The sequence below is a fragment of the Colletotrichum aenigma genome (genome assembly GCF_013390185.1).
Source record: "Colletotrichum aenigma strain Cg56 chromosome Unknown KSG_Cg56_contig01, whole genome shotgun sequence".
In the NCBI taxonomy this organism is placed as follows: domain Eukaryota; kingdom Fungi; phylum Ascomycota; class Sordariomycetes; order Glomerellales; family Glomerellaceae; genus Colletotrichum; species Colletotrichum aenigma.
The window spans coordinates 1,140,923-1,157,263 of record NW_023500907.1 but is presented as its reverse complement, the minus strand read 5'-3'; the positions used below and the strand labels follow the sequence as shown (position 1 = coordinate 1,157,263).

Here is a 16,341-nt window from a genome sequence, read left to right as displayed (position 1 = left end):
CCATCAGCGCTGGAGACGTGCTGGTCTATCCGCAAGTTCATAATACAGCAGGTGAAAACATCTGAGACTAAGCTGAAGCTTTGTCTGAATCGTCTACCGCAAGGACAATTCACAAACACTGCTCGCCAAAATGCCTGGTCTTACTACTACTGAAATTCACAAAGTCGCGTTGATTGGGGTAAGAAAATGTCCCTGCGTGACGAGAAAGAAGTGCTGACATCTGTGGCAGAAAGGATATGTCGGGGGATACGTCTACGACAAACTCGTCGACGCCGGCTTCGACGTCACAGTCCTCTCCCGCTCGAACCCAAACAATAAGGCCAACGTCCGTGTTGTAGACTACGAATCCACGAAAAGCCTCACGGAGGCTTTGGATGGCCAAGATGCCGTCGTCTCAACCATCTCGATGGCAGGCTGGCCGCACCAGTACAAGCTGATTGACGCCGCCGTCGCCGCAGGCACCGTCAAGCACTTCATCCCCAGCGACTTCACCGCGCTCTCCACCAACCCGCAAGTTGCCAGTCTGCCGTACTACAGAGACGCGGTCGGCATCCAAGACTACCTGCGGAAGAAGGCAGAGAACGCAAAAATGAAGTGGACTGTCATTCAGACAGGTCCCATCATCGGGTGTGTGCTGAACGGGGCGTATGCATACAACTTCCAAGACCGGACTGCGCTTCAAGTTGGCGACGAGAGCAACAGTAGCCACAAAGTCAGCATGACGCGAGGCTACACCGTCGGAAAAGCGGTTGTCTCCATCTTCAAAAAAGCGAAGGAGATGAAGAGCGGGCCAATTCACATTCATGATGTCGTTACGTCGCAACAGGAGATTCTCAGGATTGCGGAACAGAAGTCCGGCGCAAAGTGGTCGGTCTCTCATGTGGACGCTGAGGCCAAGCTGCAGGAAGGGCTGCGCATGTTCAAGGCAGCTGGAGACAAGCCGCCTCCTATCTTCGCAACGTTTCTCGTCATCCACTACACCATTTTTGGTGGCAAACACAAGACCGACTGGGACGGAGAGGGTAACAAGGCCCTTGGTATCCCAACTTTGGCTAGAGAGGAGTGGGAGGATCTGATTGCGCAGAGGGTTCGGAACGAGCCTATTGATGGTGGGCTTCCGTGGAACTCTGCCCCCAAGCCAAGGAAGTAAAATACCACAGCCTGTGTGTTAGAGTAAACCACTGCATAAATTAATTGCAAGTACAGAGACAGTTCAAGTCCAAACCCATCTCGTGCTGCTCTGGTCAAGAAGTTCTAGCCAGTTGGAAACAATGACAATACTGCGATACAACTGCAGTAAGAGAGGCAATCACCAGGCTCAAGGGAAAACATCTCTTGGACTCCAGATGATGATGACTGCATACCACATACTTACTCAACTTAAAGATACAAATTTTGGTGTTTTAGAGAAACAATTCATACGATGATGCTCTACTAAGTGGGCAGAGGGAACCCGTTCCACTCGCTGTATTGCAGCGGTACCTCCGGGAACTGGTCAATACCGTCCATCAAGACGATACCCATTCCTCCAGCCTGATGAGTCTGCACATGGCAGTGCAGAAGCCAAGCACCCGGATTTTCAACCTGGTATCTCACGACTGTCCAGACAGCGGGTGCATTACCGGCAATGTCTGGTGTGGTGAAAGTGTCGAGATGAGCCGGGTTCTCGAAGTTGAATGACCCCACCGGAAGGCTTCGCTCGGCGTCTTCCACGCTGCTCCAGGGAAACCTCCCTATACCAGAGCCAAGAAAAAACACCTTATTCCCATGCTTGTGGATCGGATGACTTTGAGCAAAAGGGCCCTCGGTCTCCAAGATCATGTCTACCCAATCACCAACTTCCGAGAAGACCACCAGCTCGCTCCCAGGTGCTTTGCTAGGTCCTTGGAAGAGCATTGGCGGGTCCAGTTCTTCAGCCGTCATGTTGTACAGCTCATGCCCCGAGAGGCTCCACTCGTACGCACCGTGAGGACGACCAGGCTTTCTCAACACCAGCTTGACTGTCCGGTCAGGTCGTCCAGCTGGTCGCCGTCCAGGATACGGCTGGCCTTCTTCTGGCTTGAATGAGCGGATTGGGTCGATGAGCGGCTGGCCTGCGTAATTCATCTTCGGCTTTTGGTGTCGCGGTGGGTGAGCAGCGTCGCCATACGCCATCTCTGCGAAGCCCCCGAGGATCTGGTTGAGGAGGTCATTGGCCATTCGGATAGTGTACCGCGCAGGCTCCTGGTCAAGTTTTACAAGCACTGACACTCGGTTTCCGTTGCCGACGTACACGCGATCAGTAACCACGGGGTGTATGTACTGCCCGTCCACAGCATAGACATGAAGCTCGTGGTTGTCGATAGAAACTTGCAATGGGTAGAGGCCGCCAACATTGACGAAAGTCAGTGCCGCCCAGCCCATTTCCTCATCGACACTGAAAGTGAAGTTGCCCTTGGGGTTTCTTCCCCCAATGCACTCTCTCACAGCCTGTGGCGGAAGCTTCCCAACATCCACATCGTAGTCTCCCTGCAGCGCCTGAATTGGTGGCACACAGCCCTTTGCCGTCATGTGGTCCTCGCCAAGGTCTTTCAACATCTTGAGGATAATGGGGTTGGTCATGTTGTCCAACGTGATCGGATCCAGGCAGTACTGAGAACCCATCCCATTCACAATGATGGCATCCGTGCAAGCTAAGTCGAAGTTTGCCGCTGTTTCGATGTGGTAAAAGTCGTCAAACTTGTACTGGCTCCAGTCGGCTAGGAGCAGTGGCTGGTTCCTCAATTCGGCCGCCAGCATAGCTTGTTCCTCAGATGCATCACGGCTGATGAGATGGAATGGTCTTGTAGATTTGAGTGATGCATCTATAATGATTGCGCCATATAGACCATCCATCAGCTGGCCTTTGGAGTGGGCGTGGTAGAAGAAGGTCCCGGCCTCCTCTGCCGTCCATCGGTAGAGATAAGAGGCCCCAGGGTGGATTTGGCGTTGTGTAAGCCCCGGAACGCCGTCACCCCAAGGTGTCGTCCGTTGCGCGATGCCATGAAAGTGCATCGTCGTGTCTTCCCGAAGGTAGTTCCGAACCAAGAACTCGACTTCATCGCCTTGTTCAAGCCGAAGCGTGGGACCCACGAACGTCCCATTGACAAGAATGGCATCCCTTGTGCCCGCACCGATGACGTCCACTTTCCCAGAGGTGATATGTAATTCGAAGCGGACAGGCTGCCGGGCCACCGACGATTCTTTTCCATTCTCTAACTGGAGAAGGTCTGGTCGTTGGCACCAGGTAGGAGACCATATGCGCAAAGCGCACGAAAGAAGGGTCATAAGCTGCATGGTTGACGGGTCTAAGAAACGAAGCTCCAGAAGTCATCGAGCAAGACTAGCTCGCCACGTGGGGAGTTGGTGGTTCAGGCGATGAAGGGATGGAAATTGGAATAAGCTACCGAGTGCACGCTCATCTTACCTTAGGGATTAGTGTGGTTAAGTGGCACATTGAACAAGAAGATGGGGCGCTGTGGCAGTTGTCAAGGCGGCAAACAAATGCCGATCAGTGCGTTCCGGCAATCTGCCCACCCTCTACCTTCCCCATGAGCTTAATCGTAGCAATGACCAGACAGCGCTGATCGACTTAGCAAGACTCCTCTTATTACAGGTCGAGATTCAATCTTCTTCCACTATCGGTATTCAGAGGCCAATCTCTTCGCGTTATCTTTCGTTATTCGATGCGGGCTCTGTCATCAATGCATTCACGAATCCTCTCAGCTCTTGCCATCCTCCCCTGCTTGGTAGCCGGAGAGTCGCTGAAACATGTCCTCGCTAGTCATGGGTCACTTACTACGCTCCATGACCTCCTCGTGGAGCTAGACCTGATGAACACTTTCGAAGCAGCCAAGAACTCGACACTGCTAGCGATGAACGACGATGCTTTCGAATATCTCGCCAACTGGGGCATGAATCTGAGTTTGATCGATCCAGAGCTTGCAAGAGGGATCATGAAGTACCATTTCCTGGAGGGCTCCTACACTTCGACGAATCCCTTATTGGGAATGGAGACGCAGCTGATTCATTCCGTCCTCCGGCCGCCAGTTCTTACAAACGTTTCGGACGGTGCCATGGTCAAGCTGACGGCTGCCGACAATGAAAATCCATTTCGGGTGGAATGTGGGATTCAGAAGGTTTTGCCCGTTGTCGAAGCCGATATCTACTACGATAGGGGCGTCTTGCACACCATCAACGAGAACCTCGTCCTTCCGCACAATCTGTCAGAAACGACAAACTTGGGAAGTCTTGAAAAGTTCTGGAGCCTCGTCAAAAAGGCTCAAATGAGCGAGCTTTTGGAGTCCCTCCGAGACACGACGATTTTGTTGCCAAGCAATGAAGCGATGGAGAAATATAAATTTCACCTTAAATCCCTCGCCCCAGAGGACCTCAGGACTACCATCAACAACCACGTAATCCCGAACCGTGTTTTGTACCACCTGAACTTTGGCGATACTAGTGAGGAGGCAACAGCCATGAGCGGACTTAAGCTAAAACTGAGCCGTGACTCCGCGGACCGCCTCTTCGTCAATCATGCGCGAGTTTTGAAACAGGATGTACTCATCTACGGCGGTGTTTCACACGTCTTGGACAATGTGCTTCTTACGCAGCGAGGTATGTGTTCAAAAGGGAAGACAGCCTTGATATTACAACTGACCTCCTCGTTAGGCTCATACTTGAATGTCGAAAGCGATGGGCTATGGCGGTATGTGGTGTCCTTGCGATGGTACGAGTATCCTTGGAAGAACACAACAGAAGTAATTTTCGGAGCGGCGTTGCTATTTATTCTCGGTGCTCTAGTTATCCAGAAAGTCGTTCGGTGGAAAGCTCCAACGTACCAACAAGACTTTGGCGGTTGTATCACGAAGGAAGGGGTAGTCGAGGAGACACAGTTCAGGTCTTCAGTTGTGTACTACTACGTACCAGTTTAGACAGCCTAACACTAAGATTTGGATCAAAACAGAAGATTCAACATTGTATTCAACCTCCGGCTTCGTTGCAGTGGGTTGACTAGGTCAATAGTAGCTTTTAGGTACCTCAGGTGGTCATGCCTTCCAGGATTGTGTTCATGTTGGTTTTCTATTGAAGTCCTTGCGTCCCCGAAGATATACCTGATGATGAGATTCCTTCAAAGACACCTAGTCCTGGTAACTGTGATGGTGAGCAGACTATGTGAGAGTACACACTCGTCAGTGGTAAAACAGACAGATGCCATTGCGACCATGCTTGGCAGGCTGCTATTTAGATTGGGAATCCATTACTTGGAGACCTGCGTAGGACCATTGGCTGAAGTTTCAAACAGTGCCCCTTTCAGGCACACATGAGTTGATTTGGCCAATAGCACGATAGCAAACTTATTTCCAATCCAAAGCATCTACTGACTTAGCAACACGACGGAATAAGGTTCTTGCTATGGGCTTGCTGCAACTTGGATCACGGGCAAGCATTTGTCGCTCGGCAACTAGTTACCGAGAGTCTTTCCTGCCCAATTGCTTACCTACTCCAACACTCGGAAACCTCTTGGCCACTTGCGATGGGATGAAAGGCTTCCCGAGGCGACGGTGACCATTCGCCGAAGTCTGCCATGTGAACGTTCCCGAGGAGAAGTGGAGGACTCCTGGACTTGCGGTTAGCGGGAGTTTCTTGACCAAATCTGAGCATGGACGGCGGCAACCCCAGCCTAGTAGGGACATCGCTGTTGCCCATCACAGAACATAGTGAGCGCCTAGCAATGGTGTCATCAACCATAGCCAGTGAGACTTTCTTGTGAAGCATAACCTTGAAGAACTACCGCTTCGGCGAAAACCCCAGAAGGCAGTTTCCGATCACCTCTGATTGATACCGCATCTGGCGCATCACATGCAGTAGGTCTTGCCGTAGCTTGACTTAAGCCGCCCTTCGTTCTGAGCAGGGGGTATTGTTTTACTCTTCACAATCTTCCTGCCTCCGCTTCACTATACAGAATTGTTTTCTACTGCAGTCAAGATGCCGTCGACCCAAGAGCCTATTCTTGCAGATGTTCTCGATCTCGAAGAGGAAGCTGAGTTTGAAACTCGCGTCTTCGAGAAGATCCAAGGAGATGATTTCATCGTGGACTGGAATGGTCCCGACGACAAAGGCAATGCCCAGAATCTGCCCAAGCCGCGCAAGTGGCTCGTCACATGGGTGCTTGCCCTGTATGTGTTGTCGACGACCTTCTCGTCATCCGTCTTCAGCGCTGCGGCAGCAGTGACCGCAAACGAGTTCGACACTACCGTTCAGACTATGGTGTTTGGCGGGACATCGCTGTTCATGCTCGGGTTTGCTGTTGGCCCAATCATCTTTGGGTGAGTAATGGCCTCATGCTCTGATTTTCTGTTTAGTACTGACCAGAGGCCAGGCCACTATCTGAGCGCTACGGGCGAAAGGGTCCTCTAGTAATTGGCTATGTCTCCTTTGCTCTACTACAGCTTCCTGCAGCCAACGCCCAGAGCCTGTTCACCATATTCGTGGCGCGCTTTCTCCAGGGAGTGTTTGGTGCAGCACCTTCTGCGATCTTGAGCGGCACTCTGGCTGACATCTGGACACCAAAGCAAAGAGGTTTCGCTATGCCATGTACTGGAACCTTTCTGATGATTGGACCAGTGATTGGACCAATGACTGGTTCTGTCATTGTCCAGAGCTCTTTAGGCTGGCGTTGGATATTTAACTTCACCGCCATCGTTACTCTTGCTATTGCAGCGATCACATACCCTCTCTTGACCGAGACCTATTCGCCAGTTCTCTTGGCTAAGAGGGCAAGACGCATGCGTCATATGACACGCAACTGGGCGCTCAGGGCAAGATCAGAGGAACAGGATAGGAATATCAAGGATGTTGTAGAGAGCTGTCTTTCTCGGCCCGCGAAGATGCTTGTCCTGGAACCCATTCTTCTTCTGATGTCTACCTACATCTCCGTAGTGTTCGGTAAGCTACCATTCACGATCTCGAATTCGGTTGCCTGTCACGATGGCTAATCCCTCATTAGGCCTCATGTATATCTTCTTCCTTGCCTATCCGATGTCCTTTGCTAACGAGCGACACTGGGACTCTACCTCGGCTGGTCTTCCACTCCTTTCCATCCTGCTTGGAACCATCATCGGGGGTGCTCTCATCATCCTCACGGTCAACACAAACCTGTCCCCGGACCCTAAGGCCGATAGACCACAGGAGAACAGGCTTCTCCTAATGATGCTTGGCTCCGTCTGCCTGCCGGTCGGAATGTTCTGGTTCGCCGCCACAAGCTCGCCGGAGACGAGCGCAACTCAGCAGATTATTGCAGGTGTGCCAATCGGCATGGGCATCATTCTTATCAACATGCAAGGAATGAACTACATAGTCGATTGCTACGGGCCATTCTCCAACTCTGCAATCTCGGCAAACACTTTCATGCGGTCGCTTTTTGCGTCCGGCTTTCCGGTCTTCGCGTAAGTCACCCTCTTGCCGCTTCAAGGGCAATAACGTTAACACGATGCAGGACCTCTCTTTACAGTTCTATCGGTGTCGCACGAGCAACGTCGTTTTTGGGCCTTTTCGGCGTTGTTCTGGCGCCCATCCCGCTTCTCTTTTTCAAGTATGGGAAGGAGATTCGTTCCAGGAGCAAGTGGGCGCCTTCTTAGTTGCCTTCACTGTATCATTTATGAGGTGGCAGGGGCGTCAAGCCTGTAACAATGGAACCAATTTGGACGTTCTAGATTGGTTATGGCAAGTCCATAGACACAGGAGTTAGCTACCCATACATTGAAGACCATCAACCTATTTTCAATTCAACCTGCTGTCTTAGGCGATCGAATCTTCTCTTTTAGTTGCCTTCCAGTGTAGTCGTACGTCGAATAGGTTAGTACGCAGTCACGAGCCACTAGACCATCTGTCAACTCCCATTCTTGCTGTGCCAGCCTGTGAACGGCAGGCAATGTTGATAGTCTCTTGTCGCATCTACCGAAGTACTTTAATTATGCATGGCTTTACATCATCTGTTCGGAGTAGATTTCTCCGTAGTATCTAGTTCGACGCAAATCTGTCGCTAAGGCCCATCTTCTTGCAAGACTCGAACGCTCACCCTCAACCGAGCGATACATGCGAACAATAACACAAATAGTGCATAGGAGAATTCAAGAGTAAATTCACTTGGTTGTCAAGTAGATGATCTGTAACACTGACTCAATTTGGATCTACCTAAGCTATGTATGCAACATATTCACAACCTCAAAATTCTGTCCAGTATCGTGCACTTATTCGCAGCTCTCGTCCTCCCAGAAGACGAAGAACCTAGTCTCGATACTGCGACGAGCAGGGCCGATGTCATCAGGGGTAGGGAAGGCACTGTGCGGTGTGCGGCGTGCTCTTCCGTCCTTCTTCGAATCGAAGATCTTGATCAGGATGACATCGTCTCTGGTCATACCACTTCTGAACCACCATTTGTGCTGAGTTGAGCTCTCAGGCGGCGCAATCTGCCACATGTGGTTCTCAGTCGGCTTTCGCGGCCACTGAAAGGGAACGCAGTGCATGGTGTCGTGCAGCTCGTCGTCTCGCACAGACCTGGCGTCGCAGAGCGCCAGGGGCTCACGGTGGACCTGCTCCCAGGGCCTCCACAGGTTGATGATGGCCCAGCGGTGCTTGCCGTCGTGCTTGGCGCCCTCACCAGGGGGCATGTCGTCGTACAGGCGGCGGATAGCGCCGAGATCAGACTGATCAATGTGCACAAATCTTGCGGACAGAAGACCTCCATCAGTCATGGCCATGTCGGGCTTCTTGGCCTCTTCTTCGGGATCCGTCTTTTCCCATTGACGTTGACGGATGATGTGGGAGATCAAGCGGACGTCAGAAGCTCCGGTGCTGTATGAAGATTAGCGAAGCTGCACAGGGGAAAATGTCGCCCGGGCCGACTTACATCTTTCTCATGAACTCCTCACACTCCGCATTGTACACCTTGTTGAGGTGCTCGTCGATGGGGCTCCAGGGGAAGTCTTTGTATGAAGTAGGAAAATGTTCGAACTGGAACCCAGTCTTATCGAGACTGAACTCGCTCTCCTTTCCTCTGGCATTTTGGATGACGACCTCGCGGGGGTCGTACTTGCGTCGCATCTGCGCGAAGGTGCCGCCCCAAATCATCTCGTCTCCGCCCTTTCTGGGGTCGAGGCGGTAGTTGAGCGTCACCGTGTAAGCAGACACATTATGGTTGTCAATGGCATCGAGCTTGGCGCGCTCTTCGGCCTCCTTTTCCTTGTCAACTTCTGCAGTGGCTTTGTACTCGACGGTGTCGCCGGAAACTGTGAGCTTTCTTTGGATATCGGTGTCCAGGAAGGCAAGCTCGTCCTTCGTGGCATAGTTCAGTTCAAGGGTAGGCATTGTGGTCTGGTTGGGGGCGCTGGGGCGCTGGAAACAGAGAGCTAGGACTGAGTAATCTCAAATGGTAACACTAGGTCGCGAAACCTTGCGGTTGTTGGTGATTGACGGGAGATAATAAATCTGGCTGGTGAAGAAAGCCTCTTTTATTATCATGCTCAGGCCACGGATGCCTCGATTTGCTTGTCGCTGGCTTTGAACCTTGTCCCCTAGCGTTCTCCGGTGTAGCAGCTGTATGGCGTTTCGACTGGTTCGGTCGGTGACTGGATGCCGAAGCAGTGTAAGTGAGGTTGAGAGCAGGGATGAGGACACTTGAGCGGAGTGCTGAGTCCCCCAAAGAAGCCGACGAGTGTTGAAGTTTGGCATCAACCACATCATAGATCCGCATCATTTAGGATGGATCTTGAATGTAGCATTTTCGAATTTCCTGTCAATTGAATCCAAACCATGACGATGGTCAAAGAGTCCAGATGTCGGGGTCTTGACCAGGCTTCGTGAAGCCGAAGCAAAGTGGGCTTTCAGGCGAACAGCAGTGCTCCAGCGCCTAGAACGAACCTAGGGCGCTATGTTTGCCGTTATTGGCAGAGCACCAGATCGTCTTTACATGAAATTCAATGCTCGTCAAACGACAGATGAACGGGATGAGGATGCGACTAGGATTTGAGCAAGGTTTTGTAAATTTTGTTCAAATAGACTACGGAAATACTGAACAGACATCACACTTCCTTCTGGAAGTTGTAGTTTTCCACCCAACCAACGATACACCTGTCCCAAGTCAGCTCAAGAACAAAGCTATTGACGTAGAAACTTCCTACCTGCTTCGGCTCATGTCAGCAAAGTTGAAATGATCCGGGATAAACCTTTTCATGAAATCGGGGTCTTCGCGCATTTTCTCAATGCACTCAATGTTCGGGACAATCATCGAGATTACACTGTCGTAGTCCAGCAGCATGGCTTCTGGCGCATCAGGGAACAGGCGCTTGAAAGCCGCTTTGGAAGTAGAGTCGTTGTGTGTCTAGGGCGTAGCTGGTCAGTTTGTGGAGCCCGGGGTCACATTCGTAAGCACCTTACCACGCTGTAAGAAACTGCGCCGTACTTCTTGAGAAGAGAAGTGATGATCGGGCTGTTGACATGCTCTATGTGATGGTGATGGCTTTGCTCATCCATGTCTGGCTTCCTGTAGACGTAAATGTTGTACGCCAGCAGGCGGTTGGGTTGTTCATTGGAGCCCATTCTGGCGATTTGGTTGATTGAATCAAGAACGTCCACGACGGCAGAATGTCTGTCCGAAATGGTAGGTTTACACGCGGTCCTCGCGTATGAAAGACAGCCAATGTCTGCGATAAGTACTTTGATCGAGAACAATATTCCGGTAGGCGGGATGAGCCACTGGGTGGTTTTCATCAAGCTCTTAGTAGTGGTATCGGGGATGTGTTTCCGCTAAAGTTTACTGTTTACCGGGCCTCGTTGTGGGACACTGTACAGTGCAGAGCGTTTCATCACCATTGAAACTTTTCTGTCCCACAAGCCCCGCCTGCCTTCAGCGTGCTTCGCGGACTCAGCTTGGATCGCAGCCCAGGGTTCGCCGGCCAGGCATTACCGATGAACACGACACAAGACCAAATCAAACACTCCTATATAGTTTAGGCCAAAGACCGTCATCATAGCATGGTGTCTAAGATGCTTCTTTCATCATCATCTTTTCTTCGCAAGCTCCCTAGCCTCTCTTGGAGATTTCACGCCCAAAGAACCTACATCTTACAATACCCCAAATTGTCTCCAAAAATGCCCGCCATCGCTGATCACAAGGTCGTCGTCATCACAGGCGCCAACAAGGGCCTTGGCTACCAAGCTGTGAAGACACTCCTCGGCTCTGACAAAAAATACCACATCTTCTTGGGGAGTCGCGACTTCGCCAAGGGACAGGAGGCCGCAGACACGGCGCGAAAGGAGGTTTCTTCCCTCAGCACCGTCGAGCCCCTGCAGCTCGATGTCGAGAGCGATGAGTCCATCCAGAAGGCATATGAAACTGTCGAGAGCAAGTGCGATAGAGTCGATGTGCTCATCAACAATGCTGGCAAGTCACATCTCCTCCATGTCATTACGCGTTGAACTTTGGCTGAACTCCCTGTGCTGTTTAGGTGTGATGCTTGACCAGCAAATCGAGCGCGGGAACATGACTGCTCGGGAGGCTTACAACAAGTCATGGGACATCAACGTCACTGGGCCTCATGTCATTACGACCACTTTCCTGCCGCTGCTGCTGAGGTCTTCTGACCCCAGACTCATCTTCAACACCAGCGGCGTGTCGTCTTTGGCCAACGCTGCGGACTCCTCCCATTTCACATACAAGGTGCCCCCTGCTGGTGCGCCCAAGCCGGTTGGCACCATCTCCTACAGAGCTGCGAAGGCTGGGTTGAACATGGTCATGCTCGAGTGGGTGAGGATGTTGACGAACGATGGGGTAAAGGTCTGGTGTGTTGCCCCTGGTTTCTTTGCGACGGATATTGGAGAGGGCAACCCGGAGGCGATGAGGAAAATGGGTGCTGGTGATCCCGCTGGTGGTGGCAAGGCGCTCGTTGATGTTGTTGAGGGAAAGAGAGACGCGGATGTTGGCAAGGTCTGCAACATGGCGGTATACGGCACGCCTGTGCAGGCATGGTAAAAAGCAGAATTGCACAGTCTGGTTAGAAATAAATGCATGTTCGTCATCATAAGCATCCCATACAATTACTGCAATTTGGCATCTATAGCGGTTGGGTTGCATCAAGCCAAAGTGTGGGCGGAATCCAGAGGCTACGCGGTTCGGGTCTGCGACCTTGTCCTTGGTTTAGTAGCGATTTATGTGAAGATGCCTTGGTGTTCTGTGATATCCATACAATCTTTACGTTTGTGATGCACATGGCTGAGGAAGTCAAGTTTTTTCGTTATGCGAATGTCATTAAATTTGAGCATCTTGTTTCATTTACACATTCCTTGAGTATGATGCCATTTTCACGGGTTACCAATACAGGCTCGAGTTCGTTGTGAGCTCAGGGCCACAGTCTTGCATCACAGCATCACCCGCCAATGGAAGGTCATTCATCAAATGAACTAGGGCTCAATTTCATTCTGTTTCATAGTTCTAAGAGAATGTAATACGTCTTGAACAAGCTATTCCTTTTCCTGGTCCTCCCAGAAAACAAGACATCTGATCTCAATGCTCTCACGAGGTGGACCGAAGTCATTCGGGGTTTGAATTGCGGTGTGCGGTGTCCGCCTCGCCCTTCCATCCAACTTCGAGTCGAAGCACTTGATCAATAGCGCCTCGTCTGTCGTCATATTGCTAGCATAGTACCACTTATGCTTGGGGCTTGCCTTCATATGCCACTGCTCATTGTCCTTGTTCATGGTGTTGGGGGGCTTTCCAATTACAATGCGGGTAGTGACGGGAACAAGGTCAGACTCGTCAACACTGCGGGCGTCGCAGACAGCGAGAGGCTCACGGTTGACAGGCTTGAGAGGCTGCCACACATTGATAATACCCCAACGGTTATGTGTCTTGGCACGAAGCATCTCTGCTTCGGGAAGTCTGTCAAGGATGATTTGAGCCCCGTCATAGGATTGATCTAGACTCTGTCAGTTGAGGTGTCCTCGAATTGGCGCAAGGTATGCTTACCGACGTGGACAAACATTGCAGGCGGTTGCATGTTCAGCATTGCATCGTCAGGGACATCATCCTCAATGTTGACAATCTTTTGGTGACTGTCACGGCGAATCACATGAGGAGCGAAGGGATGGACGTATGTCGCCCCTGTGCTATGTTGGGCCTCAGCAAGGACTGTTCTGGAGGTACACTGGGGCGTTACACTTACTGTCGCTTCAGAAGATCTAGGACATCTTTCTGCAGTTGAGGGGGCAGTCCAAATCGATAGTCGCCGTCCCACTTCTTCTCTTGGATCGTGCTCTCAACCCACTGAAAGCCGTGGGTGTCAAGCTTGAAGTCGTCCTCACACGTACGACTGTCGGTCACGTTGACTAGTTGCTTGTCATACTTCGCCCTCTGGAAGCCTACTGTAGCGATGTATTGGACTGGATACTTTTCACCCTTGGCTGGTGGCAGGTGACAGTTGACGTAGGCCTGCACAGACTGGGGTGTTTTCGTGACGTGTGGCATCGTTGATTTTTTGAAGTATGTATCTCAGAGTGATGGGGAAAATAGGTTAGAGAGCTAGGGGCGGAGAATGATGATGACGAAGTTTCAATATATGGAACTGAAACCGAAGACATTCGTCGGTGATTGTGGTCTCTTTTACCGCGAGGCACCCAACGTGCCGGCCTCTGCTGCGCTGCTATACCACCGCGGGATAGTGGTTCATAAGCGGCGAATCTTCAGTAGCGGCTTGTCCTACACCTATGTTCTTTATGAATTGTCGCTTATCAACGTTCACAATCCTGGTGTCGGTAGAGAACCTTTGAAAGCGACCAACAAGTGCGTGGAATCGGTTGATCTGGGGGAGGCCGGTAAAAATGTTTGGGTAGACAATAAGGTGACCTTTCGCCGGTTGCCGCGCAAAGCGTGGACAGTACGGCCGCAGAAGCCATGATGAGCGCTGGACAGCGGAAGCAGGCTGCTGGTTAGAGCTAGAGACCCCCTGGTGATTTGCTTCCAGCAGAAGCCGGCCCTCGCTGTCGCCGACCTTCCCGTCCCGAGTCAGTAGAACAACGAGCAGACGTCTGAAACTTTCCATCAGCTGGCTAAACCTTAGGCGCTCTAGTCGCTAGTCACCGAGCACTTGGGCGTGTTTACCGGTGCTGAATGCTCTGAACAACGCTTTAGCTGTGAATCGGAACGGGGGTAAACTGTAATTAATATGCTCAAATTACCCGATTTACCTATTGCATAGCACCAATAACTGCTGATGACTGACTGTACCAATCGGTATCTGCGATGGAAGATCACGATTTCACAGCCTCTAGATCTCGATGTGCGCTTTCACAAAGGGAATGCTATTCCCATCTCATTCCCCGGTGTCCATAAGAATCCCCTGCTAATGTATGTAAACATTAAAATCGTGCTTGAATTCGGACTTGAGTAGAATGCCGTCCCAGTCGAGACGCTAATATCTAAACGTCAACCTGCCTTCTTGAAACTTCTTGGCTTTCAAGCTTTGTCTGATCAGGCGATAATATCATTGTTCCCAGTCATTTTCTACACACAATCATCACCATGCACTACGCTCCTAACCTTCCGCAAATTACCAACCGTTATGCGTCTGCTCATGCCAATCCTCAGGGCGCTGGCGATGCGCGCCCCACGGCCTTCCAAATCATCCAAGATGAGGGCCTCGTCGGCAAGCTGAGCCACAAGGTAGCATTGGTAACTGGAGGGACCAACGGCATTGGTCTTGAGCTTGTACGCACCTTGGCAAAGACGGGCATGCGAGTCTTCTTTACGGCCCGCGATCCTGTCAAAGGCCAGAAGGTGAAGGAGAAGCTTCAAAGCGAGGACGCTCTCTTCAAGCTTGAGGTTGTCGAGATGGAACTCAAGAGCTTAGAAAGTGTCAAGGCCGGTGCGGAGTTTGTCTTGAGCAAAACCGACAGACTTGACGTCCTCATGAACAATGCGGGTATGTATTTCTTCAGCGCCATGGGAACTTGAGGCTTTGGGACATCATCACTAACATATGCTGATGACATCAGGTATCGCGGCGACACCTCACGGGTTCACGAAAGAAGGCTTCGAACAGCAATTCGGTGTCAACCACGTGGCACATTTCTACTTGTTCCAACTTCTCAAGCCGCTCCTTCTCAACACCGCAGCAACGCACGGTGTGAACGTTCGTATTGTTTCGACGGCTAGCACTTCACACACAGCATCGACGGTGCTCCCCGAGAACAACTACGACACCGCCAACCCCAACGGCAAGGGCTATGAGCCCGGCGTGTCCTATGCCCACTCAAACACAGCCAAGATCTGGTTCTGCAACGAGCTGGAGCGGCGATATGGATCCAAGGGTCTACACGCAATCAGCATCCAGCCGGGCGGCTTTACCAGTGGACTCATGGACTCTTCTGAAGAGCACAGTAAGGTGATGCTGAACAAGATGATTCAAATGCCACACATCAAGAAGATTTGGAAGAGCGTCGAGCAAGGCGCAGCTACGAACACACTGGCAGCTGTCGGCAAGGAGTTTGATGGTGTCGGAGGAATCTACATGGAGGACTGCGGCGTAAGCAAGCCTATCCCGGATGATCTGCATTGGGCAGGTTACGGTTTCAAGTCCTGGGCGTTTGACGAGGCAGGCGAGAAAAAACTGTGGATCGATTCTCTGAAAATGGTTGGGTTGGAAGACGACCAGTAGATTGTGGTGTCGGGTTTGTAGCTCTTAGATCGACAATAGAAACACTCTTCTCCAAATTCACGACGCCATGTACTTCCATCTTGACAAAATTTGAGTAATCATTGTGAGATTATTCGATAGATTAGAAGACTTCTTGCCTGCATTGTTGTACCATTATGATAGAGCAATAGTTGGCCTGAGTTGAACATCACAATTTTTGAGCCTTTAACATATGACAGATTTATCTGGATCTCTGATGAATCGGTAAGCAGGATTTTACAAGATCAACAAGAAAAGCTCCCACCACGTAATCCGTCTGTCCGAACGTCTACATCTGAACATTATTGGGCATCAAACTCTCCACCTTCAACTTGTTGAGGTAGACCATTCGACGATGAGCAATGACCGTATACAGTGTTTCTCTAGTAATGCAAACACTGTCCGGCAACCGTCGCGGAATGGTAGCCGCAGCTCCTCCCGTGCATGCTTCCGAGATCGATCGGATCTTCCGCCCACAGATCGATGATGTACGTGTCATGCAATTTTGACAGCAGTCAGTTAAATCTGTAGGACTTCTCTAAAAGGCATTCTTCCATGTCCATAAGACAAGTTTTGCTCTTTGATTCGTTGATTA

General features: G+C 51.0%; 10 protein-coding genes across 10 annotated transcripts; 6 read left to right on the top strand and 4 right to left on the bottom strand.

Annotated features, from left to right (window-relative positions):
- Positions 1-130: 130 nt before the first annotated feature.
- EGS1-0 (Eugenol synthase 1) lies at positions 131-1,150 on the top strand (the record flags this gene model as incomplete). The annotated part of the gene is made up of 2 exons (XM_037315573.1): positions 131-178; positions 230-1,150. The coding sequence occupies 2 exons, from the start codon at positions 131-133 to the stop codon at positions 1,148-1,150; spliced, it is 969 nt and encodes a 322-aa protein (XP_037186231.1).
- Positions 1,151-1,434: 284 nt separating this feature from the next.
- abr2-2 (Laccase abr2) lies at positions 1,435-3,315 on the bottom strand (the record flags this gene model as incomplete). Its single annotated transcript, XM_037315572.1, has 1 exon — positions 1,435-3,315. One exon carries the CDS (start codon positions 3,313-3,315, stop codon positions 1,435-1,437), a length of 1,881 nt encoding a protein of 626 aa, XP_037186232.1.
- A 407-nt stretch (positions 3,316-3,722) lies between these two features.
- On the top strand, positions 3,723-4,952 carry CGCA056_v000310 (Fasciclin-like arabinogalactan protein; the record flags this gene model as incomplete). The annotated part of the gene is made up of 2 exons (XM_037315571.1): positions 3,723-4,635; positions 4,690-4,952. The coding sequence occupies 2 exons, from the start codon at positions 3,723-3,725 to the stop codon at positions 4,950-4,952; spliced, it is 1,176 nt and encodes a 391-aa protein (XP_037186233.1).
- Positions 4,953-6,006: 1,054 nt separating this feature from the next.
- mrr1-0 (Citrinin biosynthesis cluster MFS transporter mrr1) lies at positions 6,007-7,768 on the top strand (the record flags this gene model as incomplete). Its single annotated transcript, XM_037315570.1, has 5 exons — positions 6,007-6,347; positions 6,401-6,966; positions 7,028-7,466; positions 7,517-7,612; positions 7,765-7,768. The coding sequence occupies 5 exons, from the start codon at positions 6,007-6,009 to the stop codon at positions 7,766-7,768; spliced, it is 1,446 nt and encodes a 481-aa protein (XP_037185237.1).
- Positions 7,769-8,270: 502 nt separating this feature from the next.
- On the bottom strand, positions 8,271-9,387 carry asaB-0 (Hydroxylase/desaturase asaB; the record flags this gene model as incomplete). The annotated part of the gene is made up of 2 exons (XM_037315569.1): positions 8,271-8,874; positions 8,930-9,387. 2 exons carry the CDS (start codon positions 9,385-9,387, stop codon positions 8,271-8,273), a joined length of 1,062 nt encoding a protein of 353 aa, XP_037185236.1.
- Positions 9,388-10,100: 713 nt separating this feature from the next.
- aurZ-0 (Dehydratase aurZ) lies at positions 10,101-10,617 on the bottom strand (the record flags this gene model as incomplete). The annotated part of the gene is made up of 3 exons (XM_037315568.1): positions 10,101-10,149; positions 10,200-10,399; positions 10,456-10,617. The coding sequence occupies 3 exons, from the start codon at positions 10,615-10,617 to the stop codon at positions 10,101-10,103; spliced, it is 411 nt and encodes a 136-aa protein (XP_037185245.1).
- A 552-nt stretch (positions 10,618-11,169) lies between these two features.
- tropE-2 (Short-chain dehydrogenase/reductase tropE) lies at positions 11,170-11,496 on the top strand (the record flags this gene model as incomplete). The annotated part of the gene is made up of 1 exon (XM_037315567.1): positions 11,170-11,496. One exon carries the CDS (start codon positions 11,170-11,172, stop codon positions 11,494-11,496), a length of 327 nt encoding a protein of 108 aa, XP_037185244.1.
- A 64-nt stretch (positions 11,497-11,560) lies between these two features.
- tropE-1 (Short-chain dehydrogenase/reductase tropE) lies at positions 11,561-12,049 on the top strand (the record flags this gene model as incomplete). The annotated part of the gene is made up of 1 exon (XM_037315566.1): positions 11,561-12,049. The coding sequence occupies one exon, from the start codon at positions 11,561-11,563 to the stop codon at positions 12,047-12,049; it is 489 nt and encodes a 162-aa protein (XP_037185243.1).
- A 488-nt stretch (positions 12,050-12,537) lies between these two features.
- asaB-1 (Hydroxylase/desaturase asaB) lies at positions 12,538-13,540 on the bottom strand (the record flags this gene model as incomplete). The annotated part of the gene is made up of 3 exons (XM_037315565.1): positions 12,538-12,992; positions 13,043-13,182; positions 13,239-13,540. The coding sequence occupies 3 exons, from the start codon at positions 13,538-13,540 to the stop codon at positions 12,538-12,540; spliced, it is 897 nt and encodes a 298-aa protein (XP_037185242.1).
- Positions 13,541-14,593: 1,053 nt separating this feature from the next.
- Positions 14,594-15,728, top strand: WWOX-0 (WW domain-containing oxidoreductase; the record flags this gene model as incomplete). Its single annotated transcript, XM_037315564.1, has 2 exons — positions 14,594-14,993; positions 15,067-15,728. 2 exons carry the CDS (start codon positions 14,594-14,596, stop codon positions 15,726-15,728), a joined length of 1,062 nt encoding a protein of 353 aa, XP_037185241.1.
- Positions 15,729-16,341: the final 613 nt, after the last annotated feature.